Source organism: Clinocottus analis, unplaced genomic scaffold (assembly GCF_023055335.1).
Source record: "Clinocottus analis isolate CAN_PGR_092001 unplaced genomic scaffold, fCliAna1.0.p SCAF_22, whole genome shotgun sequence".
Lineage (NCBI taxonomy): Eukaryota > Metazoa > Chordata > Actinopteri > Perciformes > Cottidae > Clinocottus > Clinocottus analis.
This window is the reverse complement of record NW_027175954.1, coordinates 10933364-10951125: the sequence shown is the minus strand read 5'-3', so window position 1 is coordinate 10951125 and position 17762 is coordinate 10933364. Positions and strand designations below refer to the sequence as shown.

The window sequence follows — 17762 nt, the reverse complement described above, 5'->3', positions numbered from 1 at the left end:
GTTTTGCTGTGGCACATCTTCATGACTTCATCCCGGGCATCGTACTTCCATCGGAGTCAGTCTCTCCTGAACTGTGGTGTTGAAGGTTAACTGGGACTTCGTGCTCTGTCTGAGGCAATTTGCAGTCAGGTCGGTTTAAGTCCGTGCGCGCGCTTATGGAAAATAGCTTCCCTCAGCTCAAAATAACATAAGCAATAACACAATAACATAAGCAGTAAGCATGAGTTTCAAAGAAAGAAGACAAAAGGCTCTCAGCTGAGGCAATTTTAGTTTTTTAATTAACACTCGCAACATAATTGAAAGAAAATCTATAGAAAACAGATTATTGAACCAAAAGCATCCAGTGACTGGAAGGTGGTAATTATGCATTTCCTTTAGGGAGGTGAGAACCAGTTAACCAATCAACAGTCCAGAATGTTCTCACCAGGGCAAAGATGCTGTGATTTTAATGAAACAACTCACCATTCATGTGTTCCACATTTCAACGAGCAACATTCAATATATTTTTTTTTATTAACAATGCACTAAGAATAAGGCTACTATTGTCTTTCAATAGTGTTCCCATATAGACGTCTGTAAACAGGGTGGACACAAAATGTTTGACCGAGTGTTGGGAACCTGCCTGGGCCTTCAGTTGTGACAAACTATCTTCCAGCCACACAAGTCTTCAACCAAATACCACCTGAAGCAGCCGCAGTGGCCTAAAATATTTAACAGAAGCCACTAAGACTATCCAGTTCAAACAATGACATCGCCATACAACTCCAATCTTGCCTTGATTCAAAATCTCATTGACATTAGGTTACTGCATTTACACCAGGATCATATGGTGACTGGAGATCTAATAATTTGACACGTTTTTCATATTGATTTTTAGGGAAATTATCTCTTCTCATTGCCCTGCCATCAAACCCTAAATCTTGACATTTTTATGTCAGTTCCAGATGTTCGAGCAATGAATTTGCATTACACTTTGGTCAAAAATCAAACTGGAGGACAGACACAGCGACCAAGCTACACAGAATAAACAAAGCATTAAAACCAACCATCTGAAAGCCATTTTATCCTGGAATACACAGCACCGTCACTGGAAACACTTTGCTTTCACAACCCAGGCCTGACATTGCGAATGATGGATGAGGGGAAGTTTTTTTTGGAGAGACAAAGTTAGATGCTTCAAGTAGGAAAAGTACAACTGCCACAGGGAGGACATGAAGGAAAGTGGAGGTGAACTGAAAGTAAGGCAGCACAAATCTGTACCGTCTTACTTCTGGAACAATATAGAAGGTTACGTATGCATGTGTTTGATTTCATCGGCTCCCCTTCAACAAGGACATGTGTCTTGCTGTCGCAGTGCTCTGCTTGGGATCACAGACTGAGGACTGAGTGGATCAACGTGAGGTTGTTACTGCAGGGTTTGAGGCTGGTTAGGGGTGGAGCTCAGAGGAGGAGAGTCCAGACTGTAAAGGTGTGGTCTGCAGGAGGGAGAGGGGAGGTCCTGCGGGGAGGGAGTTCACTTATTTGGGGGTTTGTAGGGTTCCAGAAGTTGCTGAGAGAACGTGTTGACCTTGTCAGCCCCTCGAACTTCATGGGGCAGCAGTGGTAATTTGACTATGTGGAAGTCTTCATAAAGGTCCTCCATCTGTAGGGAGCAGACAGACCATTAATTAGGCATACAACATGTGACAGTCGGTAAAAACTATATAGCCGTATTGACAAAACCACATACAACTACTCATTCATACCTGATCTAAATATTTGGACTGAATTTTGTGGCGGGCTTCACACATTTTGCACGGCCTTTCAGATTCAGGGAAAACAAGTTGATTGACGATGATGTTGTGTGTGTCGATGCGGCACTTGGCCAGCTCTTGGATGAGCCGCTCCGTCTCATACAGAGAGAGGAACTCAGCGATGCACACACAGATGAAGGTTGTCTGTTCCTGATAGAGGTGAGGAAGAAATTAGAGTTTACAGAAATCTTGTAATATTCATGTATATACTAGTTCATGTGTGGAGTTGTCAAAAATGCATTTTTATTACCTACATAATGTCTATGCAAAAATTAACATTTCAACACACAACAGTGGAGTTTCGATCAGGAAAAGATGCAATAGAAAAAGGCTATTTGCATAATTTCTCAAGCAGTCGACATGAAACATATAGATGCAGTAATAGTATATTCGATCCATGTAAAGATGAATACAAATTGGAGATCAAGCCATAGCAACAGGAACATTTGCAGTGAAAGTGTCTTTGCGAAACAGCCAATTGCTGACTTTGTCTGATAATACTGGATAATAATGGATGAATATATCTTTTATTTCTCTGTAGATCAACACAGCCTCTGCATGCAGATATAGAAACACTTCAGTAACTAAGTTTAGTTTGAAAACCTGTGTCGCGCAAAACTCAAAACATCATAAAAGCCACCAGAGGGACTTACAGGATCTTTGAACTGCTCACTGACTGAGCGGATGACGGGCAGGGTCTCCTCCAGCTTAGAGGCCAGCTGGTCTGCATTCATGTCACCGAGACCGAGCATGTTACACATCTACAAACAGTGAGAGAGAAACAATAATATTTAATGTGCACACTAAATAAATAACTGTTTTGAATACAACACAAACTTTATTTGTCTTTTTGTTTGTTTTTTACCTTTCCACTTTCCATCATCCTTACTTCAAATCCAACAGTAGCTTTGTGGATCTTTTAAAAACATCTTAACTCACTTTATAAAAATGGTAAATGACTACAATCAATGAGTGACAGGACCTGCTCCTCTCTTCCTCACCTGGGAGATGAAAGGACTGATCTGGTTCTTTATCTGCATGAGGCGGCCCAGACCACGCTCCACAATGGTGGGAAAGTTGAGCAGCCGTAGTGTGTGACCAGTGGGGGCAGTGTCAAAGACCACTACTGAGAAGTTCATTCCTTTCACTAATCTGGAGGACAGGTGGCGGACAGTGCTGGGTTAGTACAACACTGACTACCATTTATTTATTTATTATTCAGTCATAATACAAAAAAATTGACCAAAAAGAAGAGTGATCTGGTTTTCCAGTGACCATGTTGTCTCACCTCATGACCTCTGCATAGCTCATGGCCTCGTCGATGCCAGGGAAGGCGCTCATGGCCTCCTGCATCATCTTCTTACCCATGCTTAGCATGTTGTCCTCCTCAAAGAACTCATCAGGCAGCTCTGCAACACCCAGGCTTGGATCAATCTCCTGCACCCACACAAGCACAAGTAATCAGCACTCTGAGGTCTGGGGAACTGCAAATAATTTCAGGGCCTTCAGCAAGTCTATTTGATACACAGTGATGTTCTGTGCTTGAGACACGGATGTGGAGTGGACTATCCTCGTGACACTAAAGAGAGAGTTACCTAATTTTCCATAAACAGCCAAAACACATTTGTTAACAAAAACTGCTCTGTTTCTATCCACTTGTCCATCTATTTTAGGAAAAACGGCAAAACGATCAATGTGAATTATAAGCAACATTTTGACATGTCACTTTAGGAAAAGAATGAGTTACAAATTACTTAATTTAATTTAGCTGCTGATTTTGGTGCAAGACACACTGATATGTCTTTCAGGGCTGTCTGAACAGAACAGAGCCCTAACTGTGCCATTTTATTTTAACTCATATATGTATTGCATTAGGGGTTAACATTTTTTATTTATCTAATTCTGCCGTTTCCACTACTATCTTTACCGTTTCCATTCCTGGCATCCAAATTGATTACAGGAACGTAGTTAGCGCTCATTTGACAAATTAATGGCAGAAGAGGTGCATGTTGGCTCACTGGCAAGGCTGTTAAATTGACCAAAGATACAAATTAATGTCTGCTTTTTCTGCAATAAGGAGTCAACATTTCTGTTTTGAGAAATACTTTTTGGAACTGGTGAAACAGTCGAAGCTCAACTGTCATCTGGAAGAAAAACATGTTCTTCTATATAAAACAGTTTTCTTAATGCAGTGACACTCACCATTGCAAAAAGGTTGTCATAGCCCATGACCTTCGTGGGCACCTTAGAGAACTTCTGGTCAAAAGCATCGGAGATGTTGTGAGCTGGATCGGTGGAGATGATGAGGACACTCTCCCTGACAGAAGCCAGCTGCACAGCCAAACTGCAACTAGAAAAATTACACAGATGTAAGTAATCTTTAAAGTTGCATTAAGTAAACTGCAGTGACCAAGTTGATACATTCTCTAATTAGGTGAATGCTATGAATCCACATGAACACTTTCATTCATCAGCTGGTGCAATATCTAATATGTTCAAGTACGTTCAAGTACTTTTATACACATTTTAATTCCATCTGTATATTTAACATTCTTCTTACTGTTTGATTTTGTTTTATTACCGTTCCACTGTCGATTTATATAACTCAATTACTTGATTGTTAACTTATTCACTTGTGAGCAATGCTGCTGTAATCCTGTAATTTCCCCACTGAGAGACTAATAAAGGATGATCTTATTTTAAACGTGTACAATGTGGGCATTATAGTACCCACATAGTACAATAATGTATTATGAATTATGCAACATAAGCTATTTCATGTTGGTTGTTGCTTGATTCTGTCTTTTGTTTATTCTTTATTTCGTAATGTTCGACTACAACGATGGTTAAAGGACTTGGCTGTTCGTATATGTGCCAAACTGACAGCTAACGCTCGCTAGCTAACCAGCATTAGAAAATCGTCACCGACTCGTTACCCACGGAGGACGGATAACGTTAGACTTCCTTTAGCGGAGTCACAACACAAAGTTATTCCTTGGAGAAAACAGCAGGCTATCGGTGCCACCCTCGGTCGGTGTCAGCCTTCTTGAGAAAGTCAAGGATGCATGTGCCAGCTGGCTAAGGTTAGCTTGTGACAGCATTCAATTCACTCAACTAACGGCAGATAATGGCTACCCGGCACTTGACTTAGCTAATTAAACGTAACGGTGACGATCTTCTCAAAGCGTGCGTGTCTGATACGCGTCACGTGAAGCTGCTGTTCATTAGATTCGTGTTGTGGAAAAAAAATATTCGTTGACGGAAAAAAAATCCACGTAAAAGTCATGGTGGCAGCTAATCTGAGCTAGCTTGTTAGCCTGTGCTGAGTCAACATCGGTAAAGAGCATTTCGTCTTCAACTTACCTGCATGTGGTTTTACCAACGCCGCCCTTTCCGCCCACAAAGATCCATTTCAAAGACTTCTGCTCGATTATGTTTTTCAGTGTTGGTTCTAACGGCTCCACGTCGGGCGCGTCTTCAAACTCGTCTTCTACCGAAGCTGCCATCTTGTCTGTGTACACTGGAGCGTACAGCTCAGGTGGGATGCGCCCGCACTGCTGCTTTCACTGCTGCTCGGACAGAGCAACACTGCAGCTGTTCAAATGGATGCTGCTGTCAACGAGAGAGAAGGGACTCAGGTCAGGAGGAATGTTGTTGTCGGAGAGGTGTTTGATATCAATCTAACTAAAATATACATACAAATCTACCTTCATGGTATTAAGGTATAAAGACACACATTTACCTTCATAGCGACCCACCAGTTGATAGTCACTGGATTAGATGAATAGAAGCAGGACACTTTTTTTTTTAGCTGAACAGCCTTAAATTTCTAAATCTGATTTCAGTAGTTTATCACTGCATAGAAACAGCTGCTTTATGTAAGCAGCCGTTTTATATAACAAACATAGATAACTGTGGTTGAGTGTCAACTCTCATAAAACAGAATCCTTACACAAGCTGAAAGAACTCGGACACACTCCATCCCATCGGGAAAGGAGCAACTTTATCTAATCAATCTAATTTTTCACAATCAGCTTGACGCAGCCAATGTGGCCACAAAGCTGGACCCAGATCCACCCATTGGTAGCTCAATCCACATGAGCAGAGTCCACCAACCAGTCTTTGACTGACCTGGCGACATGTGAGGGCAAAGAACTGATGTCTTGATCTGCAGCTTCCTTTCCTAACTTGATTCGCTGCAGCTTCTCTCAGCTCTGGAGAAGCACTCAAGTTGAACTTCTTTCTGGCAGCGGTGTCGTTGGGTACATTTGCCGACAGTGACGCATTACCCAAAGGTTGACCACCCTGGTGACACCCGACGGCTTCAGATGGCTGCTCTATGGACATCCAGAACAGGTCAAAAGAGGTTCCAGAAGACGCAGGAAGCGTGAGGGGCGGCAGTGTCTGGGTTTGGGCATGTACTGGTAGTCCTCAGGGTTTGTCAGTAGGGTGTATTAAAGAAACTGGCTGTGAGTAGGACAGCAGACTGGCTCTCAGCTGAAAAAAACGTTGAATCCCAGTCTGTGTCCTCCTCGTCTTGAACAATAGTCTCGTTTGGAATCTGGATCTGGGTTGAAATATTAGAAGTAAACGATGATGATCCATGGAGAAGAACAGAAGCAGAAATCCAGCAGAAACAGGCAACACAATTAAATGGTTGTGGCATGGTTTTAGGTGTGCATGCTACAACAGAAGGAGGAGTTATGGGTTTTCTTCTACACCAGACATCCTTGAGCTTATACACAATAACATACTGAAATCAGTGCCTTATAAGACAAACTGCAGACATATTATTGAGGATGGCCAGCGCTCACCACGTCTTTTTCAAGGCTCTGGTGTTTTGGCTAGCTTCAAAGCAAACATATAGGACACATCTGAGAAGATGTGTTGATTACCAGATTTAGTTTGACATAATTCCCAGCAAGCATAAGGCAATAAAAAAGAGGAGAAGAATCATTTGACCTTGATTTACTGGAGCAGCAATCTCAGACAAGATCTTGAACAATACCAGCTTTCTCTCACACAAAGACTTCTTTTAGATCAATTATAAAATGAGCTTCAGGGTAAATTCCCGTTATGGCAGCCTAGATAATGACATAGCAGACAGAATTATAAAAGAGCACAGATGCAACATGTTTGCAGGATAATAACCCCATTTATTCTCAACTACACAAGATTTGTCCGGGTCAAAAGGCACACCATGGCATGATATTAAACATATTTTCAACATTATAATAACTCTAAACAACTGTTGCAATTTAAGTTGTTGTTGACAGGACATTGCAATGATTTATTTAATAAATACAGCCACAGGAAGTTTTTTATACTTGTATAAAGATAGCAAAGAGCAGGAATTAACTAAGAAATATTGCCATTTAGTTGAGGCAGCAGGTCTGCAGTGTCAGGTTTATTGTTTATTGTGTGCGTGTGTGTGTGTGTGTATGTATGTATGTGTGTGTGTGTGTGTGTGTGTGTGTGTGCGCACGCTATCAGTGGAAACCCGACATAACACAGCATGTGTGTGATTGTGAGCATTTTTTTATGATTATTAAAAATATATGTTGACATTTACATCCACCTGCTTCTCTTGTTTGTCCTCAAACTCAAAGTGAAAAAAGCTGGTCTGATCTTTCCTGTTGCCGGGTAGATTTCGGCGGCGGTCTGGCTGTGGAGGGCGGTACGCTTTGAATTGCCGGTCCACTGTGGTCCGATGCCTTCGCCCGATCCTCCAGAAACTGATCAAACTCTGAAAGGGGCAATTGTAGTTATATGTGTGTGTATGTGCATGAACACACAAGAAGTAAATGAAATATTAAACATTATTTTTATACTAAAATGGTAGCAATGGACCAGTAGAAAGAACAACATACCCTCACTGGAAACTCCCTCACTAACTGAAGACTGTTCTTCCTGCACATATAAACACGATAAAACAGATTAAATATATATTATCCTGAAGTATATTACACATTATTTAAAAAAGAACACCATTAAAATAGAGAGAATCTTTCTCTTACCATATAACAAGATGACCATTTGTCAGCATCGTTCTGCAGAGAGTTTTTTGCTGGTGGCATCTAAGAGGCAAAGTATTCAACATGAGACAACACTGTGTTTTACTTGTCTTTAACAATTTTCAGGACACTTTGTTTTTTTGTTTCACATGAAATGTTTTGTTTGACTGCATGTCTGTCTGATGGAGGTATACTCACCCCTCCTGTGACCTGTAACCTCGTATCCAGAGCCCCAGCAAGGCCCTCCACAGCTCCTGGGTCCTCATACCTGACACTGGGGATGGGATATTAAACTAAATATTAATTTCAATACAGGTCTTTGCAAGAGAGTCAAACCTTGGACGTTGCAATTAGGTGCCATGCAACGTTAATCATTCAGCCCATTCATGAGGGTGGTCCAGACTGTTGTTTACTTCGTTTTGGTAAAAGAACTTTTTGTTTTGTTTGCAGTTTAAAAAAAAAAAAGTATATTGCCAAGTGGAAATTAAATTTGAAAAATAAAGCTGCAAAGGCTTTGTGTCCCTCATATGGTGTCAAAAACTAAATTGTAGATATTTTTCATTGGAGGCTTAGTGGCAAAAATAACCTCAGGCTCACCAGTCAGATTCAGACGTTGTTAATGAAATTATTATAATCAGCCAGAAAGCCGAGACCAAAACAACAATAATGGAAGATGTCAGCAAAAGCTACATTCCTTGAGTCACTGCGTTAGACTGGTATGCTGAGGAGACTGGAACAAGAACAAGGAATATGTAATTAGGGAGGTTGGAGGCGGGGTGGTACCTGTTTGAATTGATACAATAATGTGTCTGTTTGTTTTTATCGGGGGTGTTGCATTAGACAGAAGGGAACGGAAGCTGTTGTCTAATATTCCGGCCGCAACATGTTTTATTTGTTAACATGAATTGAAGTTTAAACCAAATTCTCTGTCTTTTGTGGGTGTTTAATTACGGGGGTTGTGAACTTGTGAGTGAGTACCTGTGGAGTCTCACGAGCAGTCAGATAAGAAACAGATTCAAGTTCATACAGGATCAGGTTTAGAAGGATTAAAATCATCATCAAAGAAGGAAATCAGCCACAACAATCTTAAAATAATATTCATATTCAGTCACAGATTGCAGTAAAAGCTCTGCAAAGCAGTTAAAGCCCAAGCTACTATGCCAGGTCAAAGTAACCACAAGGGACGAGGCACGCAAAAAAACCCTGACATGTTGTGACAGTTCGTGGTGTCATGATATGATGCATGTCTTTCTGTCAGGTAGCATCGCTCACCTTTTCCTCTGCTCAGCTAGGGAGCTGCCTCTTGTCTGGGCAAACATGTCAAACTCTCTCTCCTCTTCTGAAAGACAGATTTGTATTCATTAAGTCACCTCTGAAAAAAATGAAATAAACTCATTCATTCTGTTATCTGAATTCCTGAAGCAACACATTTTTAATAATTAAACCACAAACATGAATTTAAATACTTTTAATATTTGTTTCTACTAAAATGTTACTATTTGTATAAAAACAGTGATTCTGTACCCAGAGGCTACTTTCAAACACATCATTTGCTCCAACAGTGCAGTTTTGGATTTCCTCCTTTTTCCTAAGTTGTCATGTTAGCCAAGGGGATGTTTGTGATTGAGAAACCTTCCTTCAAACTCTGAATGTCCATGTCATGCCCAGCCACAACATCCTGTTCTGCCAAATTATGAAATCGCATCTGTGTGTGTATCAGTCTCGTGGATTAATTCAGTGTGAAGGCAGGTCGAGTGTGTATATAAAAAAAAAAAAGTGTCCACATTGAGTTCTTCTCAATATTCTTAAAACTGACAGTTTAAGGAATGTTAAACATATGGATTTGGTGTTACAAAAGGGTGCACATATGAAGCAGAAGTTATTCAAAGTGTACTCACTGTGATTGGCCGACTGCGGTAGCCTGGCGGTGGTGCTGCTGACTGCTGGTTGGCTGGTTGTTGTGATGACAGCCGGTTGGGTGAGGTCGATGAGGCTCGGGCTGGTGGACGAGCTCTGCTAGAGTGAGGAGTCAACAAAGTGGGGCGTCACCTTGTGTGTGAGTTTGTTCTTACAGCAGAAATGAGGAGGAGGAGAGGGAAGTCTTCTTACCTGTTGACTATTTGGAATTTGTGCCTTGTTCAGTCTGTCAAACCTAAAACACGATTACGACACAAATGAATGAATTTAGCCATTAGAAAGATACATATTGCACTTTTATAATCCAAATAATAATAATTGTACAACCCAAAACATAAAGCTTGGCTGCAGCACACCTCTCATAGCGGATGAAGGCGTTGTTCAGGTCATCGTTGACCATGAGCAGCTCTTCAATAAACCCTTCATCCAGCAGCTGGGGGATGAGCTCCACCACTCGAGTCTGCATGCTTTTACACACCGAGTACAGCTGCTGCTTGGACATCGGAGGACAGAGAGGATGACTCATTCTCTTAGATCCAGTCCCAGGGTTAGAGGATCAAATGTACTTTTGTTGGTGTACACAATATTCTTCATCCTGCTTTATCTACTTTTACATGTATTGCTAGTTTACTACAATTTCGAGAATTATTTAACAACAACATGATACCTACACTTGCATAGCGTACATGAAGTACAAAGCAATTGTACTGGCAGCATCGACAATACAGAGCCCAAAGCGAGAGAGAGAGAGAGAGAGAGAGAGAGAGCGAGAGAGAGAGTAATGAAGGGAAGTGAAACAAATATCTCTGCTTCCCCATGTAAAATCAATTAATAGAGACACACAGGACATGCTTTTATGACACGTTGTACCAACACAAAAATGTAACCTGCACATTTGAATATAAAGTCAAAGTAATGTATGATCACACTCGAATGCAGCATCAGAATATAGCACACAATAATATATGATACTTCTTCACACAAGTAATTATTTTAAACAGCGCTGATGGTGGACAAAGACTTAGACACACGCGCGCACACACGCACGCACGCACACACGCACACACACACACACACACACACACACACACACACACACACACACCTGTAGCAGCTCTGTATCATCTTGCTGGCTCTGTCCAGGTATTAGCTCATTCAGCAGCTCTGTCATCACGGTGAGGTTTCCCTTCACCAGCGCCAGCTCACTTCGCAGCTTTCGTTCCTGGATAAGAAACTTTTTTTTAAAATCAACAGCAGTCAAAAGCAACAACACAATGACGTTTATTCCATAAAGCCAAAATTGGCCATAGAAACAGCCATTGGCCATTACACATGTGAAAGCTATTTGTTAGTTATATTTTGACATGTAAAAAGCAGGAAAAGCAAATGTGGAACTAAAAGCATTCACAATTGAGCTCAAGCTCAAGTCAAATTGTCTGTTCTGACAACTTCATTTGCACTCTACTTTTCCCCACGGTCACATGGGCAAGACTCAGTGTCCAGTTTGGGAACCACAGACCTGATTTAAGATGCAGTTAAACTCTAGTCTATGCTCGTGGTTTAAATGATGTTCCCAGAAGCAAAACAAGAATCCACATCAAGAGTTTACAAATTTAAATATGCTGAATATTGGCACAACATATTTGTGCCTATAAGAACTATTAAAGCTTGGACATTTTTGTGTTTTTTTGCAACGTTGAATAACTGACAGTGTTTGTCATCAGTTGTACCTGTTCTGCAGAGAGGGAGGTCGGTCCCTCACTGGACAGAACTGGAGGTGACGTACTCTCAGTGGGAACACTGGGAGGTGCTGGTGGTTGTGACTGCTGTGTGACAGCAGCGACAGGGTTCGTTTCAGGAGTCTCGTTTTCTGGTATACTCTGCAAGATGAAGGGAGAACATGCGATGTAGAGATAGATATCTGGAGATGCATTTCTTTTAGTGTGCTATTTTTTTACTTTGTAGGCAGTCTCACCCTATTCGGAGTGTGGATTGGGGATAGAGCATCCAGATCTGTCATGGGGAACTCCAGACCACGTCTCCTCAGGTCGTCATATACGAACACTACCCCCGCTAGGGAGGGAGAGCTACGAAACGCATCGGCCCACGACTGGAGAGGATATGACGAAAGAAATCATGAGAATAACGAATTCCCAATTCCTTATTTCATAACAGTCCAAATGTGAAGAAAGAAAAAACAAGAAACCAAAAACAACAGAAAAGGGTCACTCACATAGATATCTAATGTTATCATTCCTGTCAGTCTGTGACTACACACTTTGACCAGGTAGCACAGGAAAGTGTGAACGAATTTAAATCACAAAGAACACTAAAGATAACACAATTGTGCGTCTGCAGCCATTACGGAGCCCAGCTAGAGGAAAACGTAAACGCTTAAATATCTCATAACACAGCTGGAATTTCTTTTCTTTTTTTAAATACATGATTAATACATTATTTAACACAACAAGCAGCAGACTAATTGCAAAGGGAAATCCTCATTAGTTAGTGTATACAGTTTCTGTCATATTGCCCTCTGCAGGAGCATCCACACACCTGAATGAGGCTGAGCACCCGATCATGGAGGGACGTGGGGGGGTTATATTTGGGCAGAATGGAACGCACCAAAACTCCTTCAATAAACTCCTGCGACGCCACAAGACTGTGAAAGCGATGGCCACAGTTCTTCACACAGGCCTCAAGAACCTGTGTGACAGTGATGCAGACCATATAAAAAAAGGTGCAAATGAAATTAAGTCTATGAGAGTCAAAATTAAGCTTTTCTCTCATTGTTTCAATGCATACACCAAGACTTTAATTTTAAATTAGCGACAAAAATTTGCGATCGTGAAAGGATGGATCAAATCTTTGCACACAATCACCTACAGATGCTTACTCACCGTGAGCGACAACATGATCTCTCTGAAGCTCTTGTTGCCTACAATTCTCTTCTTAAGAGCTTTGACTGCATCTCTGGGCCTGAGAAGAAAAGAAAAAAATATATATTTATAAACGAGGAAATTAGCAAAGAAAGGTTTGTTTGTTTGTGGTTCATCTCTATGAGAGAGATCTCTTAATGTTGGGCGTTTTACTGTCATCACTGTCTTTACATCTTACCACTACACATGTTGCATTTCAGGATTACAGTGACATTCTTCTTTTAGCGTTACAAAAACCACACTGCAGAAAAAACTTTGAGATTGACCCTAACCATAAGTAGGTAATTCAGTCACAACCCCAAATACATTTAAATAATGAAGGACGTGACAACAAAAAGTGACATGTAGTGGGTAGCGCTACAGACAGTACAATGTATTAGTGAGAAGGGTGAGGCAATGTGCAGATGTGGACAGTTCAAGGCTTCTTGGGGAAACCCCGTTACTTGCGTACCCCTCGTCTGTCTCGTTGATGATGTCACAGATCTCCATATTGAGCCCCCAGTCCTCGGACTGCAGAGCACCGCTGGTCGCTCGCTCTGTCAACATCGAGGTAATCAAATAAAGTTACACTCATGAAGCAATAGTAATCTGGTCATAGAAAAATTACGCGACAACCAGAAGACCTTTTTCTGATGTCATGATATCTGAAAGATAATAAGAAGTCACACAGGCCATTTCCACCTGGTCTTTTTTTATTACAGAATTTTCAATGAGAAATGTGTCAGTTGGGATAGAAATGCGTGATTCATATAATGAATAAAATCAATAAAACACCACATGGAAATATGATAATAATGTCATACAATAAATAAGATATGTTAGTTGTTTTATTTGTATCTGTGGATCGTAAGTACAGAACTTTTAAACTGCATTTACAGAAGTGATACTTGTGGTTACACACCTGGAAATGTCTTTTTAAAACATGTCCATTGAAAACTAAATGTTTGTGACTAAACAAGCAACAATCAACGTTAAAGGGGAAAAACTCAAAATGAAATGAAATGTGAATATCAGATATGTGTTTGTTTATGTGCTCAATGCATCGTTATGGTTGTCAGATGGTCACTAACTGTGTCTGCTCTGCTGCTTGTTGATGTGTGAGTAGTGCGTCTGAAAACAAAGCTATGTTGAAAGCAGGTATTGTGAAGAAAGAATGGTAAAGTTGTGTGCCAGAAAACCAAAACAATGAGCTGAAAGATGGCAAAATATATCTGTAGAGCTGAGAGGAGCTGCAGAGTCTGGTGTGTTGTTCACGACATGAGACAGCTTTCATACTACACATAAACTGCATGTGTCTTGATGCGGGGTCAAGCGCTCTTTAACAATACAATCTGCTTCTTGTGGACTATGTGGACATGGTTGGATCAATCACTTTGATTGATTGGTTGGTTGATGCCTCCACCTTGTGAATTGAGTGGTATCCTTTTTTCTTATATATATATATATATATATATATATATATATATATATATATATATATATATATATATATATATATATATATATGAAATAGGAATGTGTTGTTAATAGTTAAAAGCTGATTGATAACGTTGGTTTCCCTCCAAACGATTTAGCAATCAAAGCCAGCTTTCTTCGCACTCCATCCCTCACAGGCTCCTCTTAAGTCTCTAAATCCCCTTCATTCCTCTCCACCAACATCCCCCACAACCCTCACTGCTTTTTCAATCCCATTTTACTCCCTTACCCTTTGCATCCACCTCCTCCTCCTCTCTCCTTTCCTGGCTCACTCCCCTTCATGTGACTGTCAGCTGCTTTCTGCTCTCCTTGGCCTTAGACTAGCTGAAGCCTCTCTGACATTACTGTGTGAGAAAGTGAGTGGCTGAGGTAAGAGGAAGAGAGGCTGTGGAAAGCTGTGTGTCAGCTTCTCACATCTCCTGACTGTCCTGATTACACATCTGTCATCGGCAGCTGGCTTAGAGTCTGTTGAGGATATATTTGCGTCACAAAAAAAGCAGCTTCGTGTTGCTACTGTGAGGGAACACTGCTGGTTTAATAATTGCTCAATATGACACATGTTTGTTAAAGAGCGTCAGCAACACTCCATTATGGTGTGAAACTGTATCTTCACGAAAACACATTGATCGAGGAAGTGAAAGGAAACACAAAGCGCCTCTTTAATTCGTCAAATTAGTTGTCACTGAATGTGTACAAACCAATCAAAAGAAATATCGGGAGGCTTGAGTCCCGCCTCTGTCTTCTCATTGGCTCTAAAGACTTAATTCTATGTTACTGTCAAATCTTCATTTAATTTTTTTACATTTTAGATCAGGAAATAAAAATGAAAAGTGTTACAAAATAGTTTTAGGCCACATCCCCGTGAGTGTGGCTGTAAAACGCTAAAACTTGTTAATGCTTAGGTAAAATAAATGATGTCAGATTGAATCCAGCGGTGAACAACTTCTAGTTTCAGAAGCAACGGCGACTTACCGATCCTCTGACCGACTGGCGTTGAAAAGGGGTTTCCTATGAGAAACTCCATCTTCTCCCCGAGTGAAAACATCTTCAGAAATGACAAGCGCCCCCTCTAACTATAGTCAAGTAATTTGGCAGTTACTGAGCTCAAAACTACGGTGTTTCCGTTTGCTTTAAGCTTCCTCCGCTGCTTCACAGGCGCACGGGCTCGCTTTAGTGGTCACGTGAAAACTCCCACAGGGCAAGGAACCAGCAGACATCAACAGAGAGGCGCATCAGGCTGGTTCACGTGGACGGTCGCACAGTGCTACCCACAACCTTTAGTAGTACAGGTAGTACCAGCAAAGTATAGCTTACATTAAGTATCACAAGTAAAAGTTCTCAATTTGCAGACTGAATAATGTTAATTATTATAAGAATGTTCTCTTTCTATATAATGTGTCACTGGTGGAGCTCAAGAAGTATAAGGTCATTTAATTAAAGAAGAGTAGCAAAAAAAAAGTGTAAGTCATGCTTTAAAAATCTAGCATGTCGAAAAAAGTATTAAAAAAATGATAGTGTAGCATGTCGAAAAAAGTTTTTAAAAAAGTAATATAATGTCGAAATCAGTAAAAAGGGCATAGTGTGTCGAAAAAAGTATTTAAAAAAAGTCACAATATAGCATCTCGGAAAAAGTGTTTGTTTTTTTTAAAATCATAGTATGTTGAAAAAAGTATGAAAAAAGTAGTCTTTTTCAATTATGTATTTTAATACAAGGATTTTCAGCAGTACAGTTGAGTGCTTTTGGACTTCAACGCTTTTCAGCAAGTAGTTTCCCTTTTCTCTATTTTCAGATTTTGTTTTTCAAATATTTTAGCTTTCAGCTTTCCAGAGCATTTTTAGCAGGAAATGCATTTTCTAGTTGAGATACAGTCTCTCCTCACAGCACATGAATCACTGAGGGAAGCCGTGCTCACATGGTATTAATCTTGTGAACAAAGAGAGTTTTTAGAATGCATAAACAAAACACTGATCTGCTTTCTCAGCTTGAAAATAATATTTGCTTCAAGGAATTATTGGTGGGTGTGACATTATTCTATACCTTCATGCAGCAGCACCATCTAGTGTCATAGATGTAGTCTGCAGAAAAAAACTACACATCACCATTAGATGGAGAAGTATTTAAAGTTAAATATGTTGTTGAGTTTGACCTCTGGCATCAAGAAGACCAGTTGCTTACTCAAAGTGTTAGTTTCTCATCTACCATATATGATGTACTCAAGACACAGGTTGTTCAGGTTTATGTATTTTTGTCAAGAAAAAAAAACTAACTTGTTACTTCAAGTAAAAATTAGAATTATTTTTTTTGCCACAAAGTTTAATGGATCAATAAGAAAACTGACCTCATATACATTTTTTAAAGTATAATATTGGGAAATCATATGCCTTTATCTGAGCCGGTAGAGAGATCCAAGAGCGATATATATATCTATATATATCTATATCTATATCTATATATATATATATATATATATATATAGATATATATAGATATATAGATATATATCTATCTATATATATATATATATCTATCTATATATATATATATATATATATATAGATATAGATATATATATATATATATATATATATATATATATATATATATATATATATAGATATAGATATAGATATATATATAGGAACTGTTCCTGTTTCAGAAACTGTTCCTATTTAAATTTGCACACATTTAGATGTACAACAACACAACCTATAATAAAATGGACTATTAACAGGTGTGTTTATTTAACGAATCTATTGTTAAAGTGTTACACCAGAAATATAAAGATAATGTAGGGTTATCACTGGAATATCAGCTGAACATATACTATGACGAACTAATCAAACCTCTTCAATCAAATCACTGAGTAGACTGCAAAGGGCACAAAGATAAACAGCTACCCAAAATATTTAGAGTCAAAATGCACCATTGTGGTTAAATAATGATCTAGGGTCAGGAATGCTTTTCTGGACTGGAAAACAACTTTGGAAAGTCAAATGGTATTAGGTGGGAAAATGGTCACAACAATATTCACCCTTTATGTAAAACTAAGGGGAAATTGACGGAATGTAAGTTTTAACAATTTAAATATAAATAATAAATGTTGTGTCTGATTTTTACTATTTATTTCTTTGTGAAAATAGTCATTCTCAAAAGAGAAAAGAAAACTGACATACTGCTTGAATTGGCCTGTAGTCGTGCATTATCACCACTAGGTGGCAGCATTGAATCTGAATGGACCAGTAGTTTGGTTTTACGTTGTTCCAGACAAGCAACAATGTACTGACGGACCATGGACACTGATGCATTACTAAAATGGTGAAATAAGAATCAGGTTTGTCTACTGTACTGTCTCTTTCCTTGAGAGTTCCTACTAATGTAACGTTAGAGTGATAGCACTCACTTGTTGCACTCTGATAAATACCTTAAATTTAAAGTAAGAAACAATCCAGGTGTTTCAGTATGACACAATACAGCATCAGATTTAACCCCATGCAACTATGGCCACTATGGCTGTCAATTCAATTGCTCACCTGGGGTCCAGCTACTTGCCCATCCATCTTATTTTCACTACTATGTCAATGGGTCTTTGGTTGTATCTGTCCCATAACCAGCATTCTGTTAC

At 39.7% G+C, this 17762-nt stretch overlaps 2 protein-coding genes and 1 pseudogene across 5 annotated transcripts; all 3 read right to left on the bottom strand.

Annotated features, from left to right (window-relative positions):
* Nucleotides 1-260: 260 nt before the first annotated feature.
* Nucleotides 261-5334, bottom strand: get3 (guided entry of tail-anchored proteins factor 3, ATPase). Its single transcript, XM_068589116.1, has 7 exons — nt 5157-5334; nt 3996-4143; nt 3082-3230; nt 2795-2945; nt 2447-2554; nt 1746-1943; nt 261-1642 (listed from the first exon to the last, which is right to left on the bottom strand). The coding sequence occupies exons 1-7, from the start codon at nt 5297-5299 to the stop codon at nt 1514-1516; spliced, it is 1026 nt and encodes a 341-aa protein (XP_068445217.1). The 5' UTR covers nt 5300-5334; the 3' UTR covers nt 261-1513.
* A 384-nt stretch (nt 5335-5718) lies between these two features.
* LOC137793350 (noggin-2-like) lies at nt 5719-6459 on the bottom strand (annotated as a pseudogene).
* LOC137793129 (target of Myb1 membrane trafficking protein-like) lies at nt 6224-15295 on the bottom strand. Of its 4 annotated transcripts, none has more exons than XM_068589113.1 (16): nt 15112-15295; nt 13115-13199; nt 12625-12703; nt 12281-12430; nt 11700-11834; nt 11455-11604; nt 10830-10946; nt 10081-10214; nt 9917-9959; nt 9706-9823; nt 9080-9146; nt 8006-8081; nt 7811-7870; nt 7664-7703; nt 7372-7539; nt 6224-6360 (listed from the first exon to the last, which is right to left on the bottom strand). In XM_068589113.1, exons 1-15 carry the CDS (start codon nt 15182-15184, stop codon nt 7397-7399), a joined length of 1470 nt encoding a protein of 489 aa, XP_068445214.1. In that variant the 5' UTR covers nt 15185-15295; the 3' UTR covers nt 6224-6360; nt 7372-7396. The 4 variants fall into 4 exon arrangements, with proteins under 4 accessions (XP_068445214.1, XP_068445216.1, XP_068445213.1 ...); XM_068589115.1 differs by lacking the exon at nt 6224-6360 and adding an exon at nt 14369-14483 and having other exon boundaries at nt 6950-7539; nt 15112-15185; XM_068589112.1 differs by lacking the exon at nt 6224-6360 and having other exon boundaries at nt 6950-7539.
* Between the last annotated feature and the right edge of the window lie 2467 nt (nt 15296-17762).